The following is a 10,500-nucleotide window of genomic DNA, read 5'->3' on the forward strand; positions in this document are numbered from 1 at the left end:
TATACAAATATATACATATGTATATAAATATATATATATATATGTGCATACATACACACACAAACACACAGATGCAGTCACTGTCACACACAGAAATACCATATAGGTAATTACATGCAAAGCTCTCATAGACTATATGTGTGTATGGGGGGGGGGGGTTCCATACACAAACACACACATAAATATACATACATTATTGTACTTATATGTAGCTATATATATATATATGTATAAAGTCGTAAACGATGAAAACGTTTGACCAGTGAATCAAAATGACGCTGTACATCTCTTTGGTCCTGATTTTGTGTGTCTGTGGGTCACAAGCAGGTGATTCTCAGCCTTTGCTTCCATGTAAGTAATCTACTCCTCTGTCTGTCTGTTAGTCTATCTATCTATCTATCTATCTATCTATCTATCTATATACAATATATGATAATATGCATATATATGTACATGTATGTACATACCTTCATCTACATGTACATATAGATACATAACTGGGTACATGACATTGAAAAAAAACATAGATAAAATGTTAAACAAAGTACAAAAAACAAGCAGGCTACATAGAGAACATTTCTTTCATCAGCTGCCACCATTAAAACACTGGCATTTCGAAGAGTTAGGGCAGGACGCATCGTTAAAGTGGCTCTTCCTATAAGCACAAATTAAAATTTTTTTCGTGGAGGATAGTGGCGGATGGAAAACAAAACAGGAAAACGAAACGGTGAAATAAGCAAACAAGAAGGCTGTACAGCCAGACATGGAGAAGTGTGTGTATATTGAACGCTGTGAAGCACAAACAAGAAAGGCGAAGAATTGTGTCCGGAGTTTAGGTGGTCAGAGACCGAAAAGAAATATATATATATATATATATAAGTTCAAAAAAACAATAACAAAAAAACAACAAAGTGAGGACGTGATACGGATAGTGTTATGTGCGTATGTATGTATGTATGTATGTGTGTATGTATGTGTATTCCTATACATATGATTTATAGGCAATGTTGACCTGAGAAAAGTTTGAACTCTGAACATAAAAATGAACAAAATACCGCAGAGTAGTTTGCCCGGCTTGCTAACCATTCTGCCATCTCGCTGCCCAAAAAATTATCATCTGTAACGAGGCATAATAGCTGGAGGTGTTTAGAGCGTCTGTCTTACAATAATGAGGTAGTGAGTTCGATTTCCGGATCGGTCTGTGTGTTGTATTCTGAGCAAGACACTTTATTCCACATTGTTCCAGTTCACTCAGCTGTAGAAAGGAGTTGTCACGTCTCTGATGCCAAACTGTATCGGCCCCTTTGCCTTTCCCTTGGATAACATCAGTGGTGTGGAGAAGCGAGGCTGGTATGCATGGGCGACTGCTGGTCTTCCATAAAAACAACCTTCGGTTGTCACCAGTGAGGTGACATTCCGCCCGGACTTATACCCCAGGAGGGAACCTCTTAGGTGCACCCATGGCCATCGATAGACGCAAGTCAACCATAGAGTCAACCCTGAAGATATTGTTGATACTCACATTCAGCTGAGTAAATTGAAACGGTATGAAATTGGGTGCCTTGCTCAAGGATAGTTTGCACTAAAACTCAAACCCATGATCACAAATCTATACCAAAACCACTGTGCCAAGCATTTTACCTCATTGTTTGAAATATTTTTTTCTGATACAAAGAATGCAATATTTTCCCCATTAACACAGTATGGAATATTTTTCTGGCGTATGTACTTGATATTAATATTTTTCTGACATACATTGTATGTAATAATTTTCTGACTTGCATCACACACAATATTTTTGGCACATTTCTTTCGACAGGTTTCTCTGGCACTGATATTCAGCCTTTTTCGTCTTACTGTCCAGATGGCTACAAGTTCATAATGAAATGTTCATTTGCTAAAATATATACAGTGAATCTGTGTTATAAGCTACCACCAACGACAACATCGAAGCCTTTACCAACGACAACATCGAAGCCTTTACCATCAACTCAGTCAAGCACACTCCTGTCCACTCTAAGCACTCTTCAATCTACTCTACCAACCACCACGCCAACAACAGAACCTACTACCACCCAACCTACTACCACCCAACCTACTACCACCCAACCTACTACCACCCAACCTACAACCACAGTCCCAACAACAACTCCTCAGCCAAGAGGTAAATATCCCAAACTTTGTGTTTGATAATTTTATTCTAATGAACAAACATCTAATGTAAACGTTTTTCTTTGTCTCTTCACGTCTCTTTCTCACTTCCACGAACGAATACACACACACACACACACACACACACACACATACACACAGCTGTATTTATGTTTTTAACGTTGTTAACACCACCAGATTGAATGGCACAGCCCAGTGTCGAAACCACAATGATATCCGTTTGGCATCTGATGATGGGAATACATACTTGTTCCATTTGTTTATGAATTTCTAACGTCTTAGTCTCGTTGTTCTGAGTTGTCCTTCATTCTAGTGAAGTGGGAAGTGTTTGTGGATTCATAGTTTACAGGGATCGCTTTCTTTGGCTCCGACCATATCGGCATGCCTTAGCTTTCCGAACGCACAGTTTACTGCTTCTGCCGCATTCCATTTCCTCCCTGTTCGTACCTTTGGAGGGTTTTCTCGGATGCTCTGATCTTTTGAATACCTTAGCATCATTACTGTCCTTGCTTTTCCTGCCTTATGTTCTTCAGAGATTGATGTTATCTGTAGTCTTCTATAAAGCGCAGTCGTATTCAGTGGTTTCGGCAGACCAAACCATTCTCCGATAAACCCACTGCATCTTTGTTCCATCCTTTCTACTCTACTCGAGGCTGTTTCGTACATTTGCAATGGCCACATTACCCTTGCGTTCAGTCCAAATTGCAATATCCAGCATTTTGAATTTCACCGTGGGACAACTCATTTAAACAAAAGGGTTAGGAAATACTGTTGGGAACCCCTGCATCAGTGGGAATTGAAAGGGACAAACACACACACGCACTCATACAAACACACACACATAGACATATCCACAAACGCACATATTTATGCATTTGATATGGATGAAATAAACAAATCATTAATTCATGACTTTATGTGGAGTTTGGGTGTGGCTTGGAATGGATTCCTCCTACCCCACCCCCTATTCATATGTATTTCAATTACTCACATGTAATGAACAATTGAGTTAATAAACATATATATATATATATATATATATATATAGAGAGAGAGAGAGAGAGAGAGAGAGAGAGAGAGAGAGAGAGAGAGAGATGTATGTATGTTTGTGCGTCTGTATTTGTCTGTGTTCGTCACCCCAACATCACTTGACAACCGATGCTGGTGTGAAGAGGCGCAATGGCCCAGTGGTTAGGGCAGCGGACTCGCAGTCGGAGGATCGTGGTCTCGATTCCCAGACCGGGCGTTGTTTGTGTTTCTTGAGTGAAAATACCTAAAGCTCCACGAGGCTCCGGCAGGGGATGGTGGCAACCCCTGTTGTACTCTCTCGCCCCATCTTTCTCTCACTCTTTCTTCCTGTTTCTTGAGTTACGCTGCGATGGACTGGCATCCCGTCCAGCTGGGGGGGAACACATACGCCATGGAAACAGGGCGCATAAAAAAAAAATATATCTATATATATGATGATATCCTTCTTTATAATATCAGTGGCTTAGCATAAAGATAAAATTATCAAATAATAAATAAGGGTCATACCAGTACATTAAAATAGCAATCAGTGTGACTCAAACCACAAATTTTCACCGTGATTTCGAACTTTGAGAAACTATCCCTTAGGTCATCCTCAATGAGTCTTACCGACCCAGGGTTAAAGTGCTTGTTCATCTTGTGGTTTGGGTCATTTTGACTACTATTTTAGCATGCTGGTAGTGCCTGTAGTATCCTTAATTATTAATGTGTATATATGTTTCACTTTTTAAATTTGTAGGTTGTGGCCGGTATCCAGTGCAAGCTTTTATGATGGGAGCCAGTAGTGCCACCCAGTGCCAACCATGGCTTGGTATTGCTGCCTTTCAGAATTATTATATGAACAATGCCATCCTAATAGGGGAGGACACAGTATTGTCAATACAACCATTTTTTAGGTAAGTACAATGTTTTTCCTTGAATATTAAACTGAAAGTATTGAACTCACATACACACTCTCAATATTGAATTACAGAGGCCATGGAAAGTGAGGGTAAAATGTATCCCACTAGATACCCTAAAATGTATCCCACTATAGATGTATTGGGAACTATTCCTAAAGATCTGAACAGATGGATAGAGGAAATAGGCATAAAAGCCAGTTTAGTACAGCTCCAGAAAGCAATATTGTAAGGGACAGCTAGGATACTGAGGAGGGTTCTTCACATCTAAGCTTATTTGTTGTAGCCCGATGTTAGGATTGTTTTCTTTTCGAACAGTCTAATCTGTTGTGTGTTTATGAAAATAATAATAATAATGTTCCGTTTACACACACACACATGAACAAATAAATAAATAAAAACAAAAACAAACGAACATGTATTAACAGAGGATATAGATAATACTGGCACTCCCCATACACACACATGCACTTACAAAAACATAGTCACACATTGAGGGATGCGCATGCAATAGCAATACAAAATACAAAATGGCTGATAGTTAGCAAGGTGGGACACACATAAGAAAGAAGAAAGCAAAGGGACCACTGATGAGGTCACAGAAGTGTGACGAAAGAACTCTGGTCGAAATAGGATTAATGTAATGTAATGTAATATAAAGCTGAAGCAAATTAACACCAAATATACAGTGCGTGTGTTTTTATTGGCTAAACTGGCAACATGACCATCCCCAAGTACAAAAACATAATAATAATGATAATATAGATTCTGTTATCAATAGGACTGATACTGAATATATAGGAGACACGAACTTATTGATCTATGCAGGAGCTGTAGTAGTTATGAGAAGATAAGATAATAAAGGGAGTTAACGTTCTGTCTTGTTTCAGAAAAGGAATTACCCTAGATTATCACTTTGGAGAGAAATACAACACAAAAATAACAGGAGCTGGATTGGAAGTAGATCAAGAACACAAAGAAGTTGTCAATGGTAAGTCTGATCATATTGGTCTTGTTGTCGTCATTACTTTTGGTTCTAGTTGTTCTCATTATTATTGTTGTTGTTGCTTTTCCTGTCGCTGTGTATCCCCAGTGTTTTTACGTCTCCAGTCTTATCAGAGAACCCACTTTAAGCGCTTTTATAAGATCCAGCTGCACCCAGAAGGTAACAAAGATACCCGTTTACTAATATTGTTAGCCCCATCCCAACCACCACCTACATACCTACATATACATATCTGTATATATATATATATATATTCATACACACACACACACACACACATATATATATATATAACATATCTATCCTGACGAAGAAGCCGTACCTCAAAAGCCTCATAGAGAAAACAGAAGATTTTATCCGCAGTATGAGATGGCAGGAAAGAACAACACAATAACACGAATAAGTATGGACTTAAATTTACGAAAAACCCACCACCAATCTCGGAATGAGAACCTTTCGACAGGGAGCTGTTCGAACTTGTCAGGAAGATTAAATTTCATGAAATCAGTAACGAATTCCGGAAAACAATGAACGACAAAATAAAGAATATTAGGCATATATATATATATATATATATACACACACGATGGGCTTCTTTTGGTGTCTGTCTACCAAATTCTCTCACACAGCTAAGGTGCCATGCAGTAGGACTGAACCTGGAACCATGTGGTTAAGAAGCAAGCTTCTTACCACATAGCAACGCTTGCGTCTATAAAAAAAAATTATTTTTTAATATCTTTTCAGGTACAAACTTTATATTAACAAAGTTGAAGGAGAATGTTACCGTATCTGGATGTGTCAACCCTATTTGTATTCCTGAGAAAAGAAGTGATTATTCAATGGAAAATTGTTTCGCTGCTACATATGTCGAAGGTGAGTCCTTAGCCACTCATAGCACCATCTATCTATATTTTTATTGCACTACCTATGCAATTAGGGAAGTGTGGTGTTATGGGCTGTGATGAGCTGTGTGTTGTTGATGGAGAGAGATGAGGCAAACAGAGGTGAAGCCAGACCGGAAGGGCCAGACCGGAAGGGTCAGACCGGAAGGGTCAGACCGGAAGTCGGCTACACGCTGTCGAAGGCCAGCACTTGGGGTCAGTCAGAAAACAGACATCTTACGAGAAAGACGTGTTTTGATCAAGAGGACAAGGTAAGGTCCAGCGTTTCGTTCTGTCCTTTTGCTTCTTGTCTTTTTCCTCCATCACACCACAGGAAGTATACCAGCATATACAGGGGGGGGGGGGGTGCTTAAAAGTTCTTTGGTGCAAGAGTATCGCAAAAGGCCTGGCTGGAGACCCAACATTTATTTACAGACCTTAAAAAAAACTAAAGGATAAATGTGTCTACATTCTGATTTGAGCTTGTGGATAGAGTTACCAAGTATGGTAGTCGTTTTATATTTAGGATTATTAAAAGAGTTGATGTGAGTTCGATATCTACGCTTGAAATCGGTGATACTACCGATGTATATTTTAGGTTGTGCATCTTGTGTGGATACCTGACATTTATAAGTAACGTTATATCGCGCACAATATCCCGTAAGGAGACTGGAATCTTTTACGCGACAATTTTTCTGTCCAGAATGGGGTTATTTTTTCAAGTTAATATTTACATGTTATTATTTACAGCTTGTGCTTCGAGATCCAAACTTCCAAACAATAAATTATTTCACGTTCTCTCGAAAGCTTATACATTCCTATGACATTAATTCTACTTGTTAATTTCTTATGTATTTTTCATCAGTTTATTTATTTATTTTCCCTAATTTCAGATAGTAATAAAATTATGCATGTTGAGATTGGGGAAACGAGGTTGATAAACGGTTCGTGTACGTCCTCAGTCCAACCACCATATACACTTTGTGCGTACAATTTTGTCCAGATATGTAATAAGCATGTAAGTTAGTGTTCTTTTACATTTTAAGTATTTCTTGGCTGTGTGGTAAGAAGTTTGTTTCTCAACCATGTGGTTCTGGGTTCAGTCCTGTGCATCGCATCTAGGGCAAGTGTCTTCTACTAAAGACACAGGCTGACCGAAACTGTGCGAGTAAATTTGGTAGAGGGAAACTGAAAGAAGTCCATATATATATATATATATATATGTATACAAGAATAAGGGCAGGGAATCGTCAATTAATAATAGAATTAACAATTAACAATTTTGCCAAGTAGTTCAGTATGAAAAAACCTTTATCGGTAAAACCATTTATCATCATAAATATACAGGGATTAGCATTGAGTTGCTTCTCCAACATACTGAAAATTTAGAAATAGCAGTCAAAGAACTACTGATTCTAAACTACAAATTTTTCTCTAAATGGATGGCGATATTTATGGCACTAGAGAAAAATTTGTAGTTTAGACTCAGTAGTTCTTTGACTGCTATATATGTATATATATATATATATATATATATATATAAATTTAAAGAATGGAGTAAAACGCATATTTTAATTGCATACTTTAATTTCCGACATATGTTTCGAAGAATTACAATTTATGCGATCCATAGGAATCGGCGATGTTAAAAATGTAAACTTCTCATCAGGGAAACGTATGGGAACCCGAGTTATTTATTAATTAAGAGAAAATAAATACATATAATAAAATAAATACATATAATAAAATATATATATATATATATATATATATATATATATATGTGTATGTGTGTGTGTGTGTGTGTGTGTGTGTGTGTGTGTATAGATAGATAGATAGATAGATAGATAGATGTGTGTACATGTGGAAGTGAAGTGCAGTAGTAAGGACAATATTATTTACATTTATGCATTGCATGGGTTTCTTTTATTACCAAACAACCAATCGAACAAACAAACAACAAATGAACTATTATGAAATATTTCTTTCAGAAAGAGAACAGTGGTGCGTTGATATGCCAGAGTAAAAAAGACAAGAGCTGGATGTTGGCAGGAATGACACGAGAAACTTCCGATGTTTCAGGATGCATTCCAAATGCCTGGAATGAGCCTGTCTATTATTGGGACACGGTGGAGATTATGAAAGAGATGAATATATCAAGTAATGCTTAACACAAAGCCGGATCTTCCCAAAACTCCAGTATGGAAACGAAGAAAAAACAAAAAATAATAAAAGCAGCAAGTATATAATAAAAAAAATAATGAATGTTAAGAATGGAATGGGGATGATCTTGGATTATCTTATGAAGGATGTCTGTCTCAAGCTTTATAAACCATGGACTTATATTCTTTGTCCCTCTGATGGGTGCCGCTTTAGTGTATATTCTACTCTACCATTTACACTTTAGCTTATGGTCTAACTTTAAATCTAATACTAAACCCCAACCTAACCCCAAACCCTAATCCTAAACCCTAACCTTAATCCCTAAACCCAAACCCTAACTCTAACCCTAATCATAACCCTAAACTCTAACCTTAAACCCTAATCCTAAATCTAAACCCTAATCCTAATCCTAAAACGCTAACCCACAAACATTAAGTTAAAACTAATCCCCCCCCTAAACCCTAGCCTAAACCTTAAACCCTAATTCTAAACCTAAATCCTAACCCTAAAACCTAAAACCTAAACACCAAAATAACCTTAACTTTAATCCTAAATACTAATCCTAACCTTAATCTCTTAATTTCCAATTCTAACTTTAAGACTAACTATAATTCGAACCCATATCACAACATTTCACAATATAGACTGCAGATACTACGGTAGACCACATCACTTATAACACATTTACTTCTGGAACTTTCTGAAATCACAATAACAAATAGATAGACAAGAAAAAAAAAAAAAACTAATGCGGGATTTTCCTCGGACGATATCTGGAAGAGCATAAACTGTGGATTTTCCCATGCATTTCTTATCTAATTTAGCCAAAAAAATGTTCCAGAAATATCACAGAATGAAAATTATCAATAAAGAATCGTGGCCGTAAATTGTAAATTATCCATTCTTAGAAGAAGTTGTATTCTTAGAAAAAATGGCGGTGTTTCGTGTAAGGAAAGATATAGGGTTAAGGTTGTGCGAAGAAAAAGGGTCTCCGGTTAATAAGTCCCTTTTTGGTGTTTTAAGGATGAAAAAGAAAATATGAGAAAATTAGGTAAAAAAGACAGAAAAAAAACTCAGAAAAATAAAAAGTAAATCTACAAAAATAAAACAAAATTTGCGTTAGAGTTTTTTTTTTATGTGTGTATCATTCTGCGTTTGTTGTTGTTGGTGCCAGTGTTTCATATATGTATGTATACTTCCACATGTACACATGTAAATATATATATATGTATATACGAATATATATATATATATATATATATATATATATTTATATATTACGGAGATGTACTTGCATAGCAAGTGACCTGATCTGAGATCGTGTGCTGGAACGAAAACAATTGCAGCGTGGAAGGTGTTTGTAAGCCATTTAAAATAACACACAAAATCCGTTAGATTCACTTCCACATTTAAATTTAATTTGTCAAAATATTTTCGTCGCTTTGAGACCGTGACCTGTTCACTGACAAAATTCTGTGCTGCATCACTATATATATATTTATATATACATACATACATATATATATATATATATATATATATATATATATATATATATATATATATATACACACACAGATCCATTCCAACCCTCCTTACACACCTCTGCACCCAAATCCACTCACAAGGCTTTGGTCGGCCCGAGGCTATAGTAGAAGACACTTGCCCAAGGTGCTACGCAGTGGGACTGAACCCGGAACCATGTGGTTGGCAAGCAAGCTACTTACTACACAGCCACTCTTACACCTACATATATATATATATATATATATATATATATATATATATATTTACACATACACATACACGAGAGAGAATCTTTGCGTCTGTGCCTTTCCCCATTACACCCCTTGACAACTGGTGTTGGTTCGTTTACATTCCAGTTCGGCCAGAGAGACCGATAGAATAAGTAATAAGCTTTAAAAAGAAGCCCTGGGATCGATTCATTCGATTAAGAATTCTTAAAGGTGGTGCTCCAGCATGGCCACAGTCAAATGATTGAAACAAGTAAAAGAATAAACGGTGCAATCCTCAATTCAATTTCTATTTATTCTACAACCCTTTATTTGATGTAAATTTATGGACCAACAAAGAGGGGTACCTTAGATAATGTAGTCCTTGGTACATTATGCCTGAAAATAAGACAAGCTAGTTATGTGTGGAACATCTTCGGTTATAAGTCTGCTGGATCGAGGCTGACCCGTGTGTAGATGGCAACAACAAGCAGGGACACATTAGATGATGTAGTCCTAGATACAAGATGTCTGAATAAAAGAAGGAATGGTCTAAGCTGGGACATCTTTGATCATAAGTCTGCTGCATCAGAATTGACCTGGGGCTAAAATAACAA

General features: G+C 36.9%; 1 protein-coding gene across 2 annotated transcripts; it reads left to right on the top strand.

Annotated features, from left to right (window-relative positions):
- Positions 1 to 244: 244 nt before the first annotated feature.
- On the top strand, positions 245 to 9,263 carry LOC106875555 (uncharacterized). Of its 2 annotated transcripts, XM_014923758.3 has the most exons (7): positions 245 to 351; positions 1,820 to 2,164; positions 3,941 to 4,097; positions 4,991 to 5,091; positions 5,851 to 5,979; positions 6,881 to 7,005; positions 7,979 to 9,263. In XM_014923758.3, exons 1-7 carry the CDS (start codon positions 273 to 275, stop codon positions 8,156 to 8,158), a joined length of 1,116 nt encoding a protein of 371 aa, XP_014779244.2. In that variant the 5' UTR covers positions 245 to 272; the 3' UTR covers positions 8,159 to 9,263. The 2 variants fall into 2 exon arrangements, with proteins under 2 accessions (XP_014779244.2, XP_089202496.1); XM_089346370.1 differs by lacking the exon at positions 1,820 to 2,164.
- Positions 9,264 to 10,500: the final 1,237 nt, after the last annotated feature.

Source organism: Octopus bimaculoides, chromosome 30, assembly GCF_046866305.1.
Source record: "Octopus bimaculoides isolate indiv1 chromosome 30, ASM4686630v1, whole genome shotgun sequence".
Taxonomy (NCBI): Eukaryota; Metazoa; Mollusca; class Cephalopoda; order Octopoda; family Octopodidae; genus Octopus; species Octopus bimaculoides.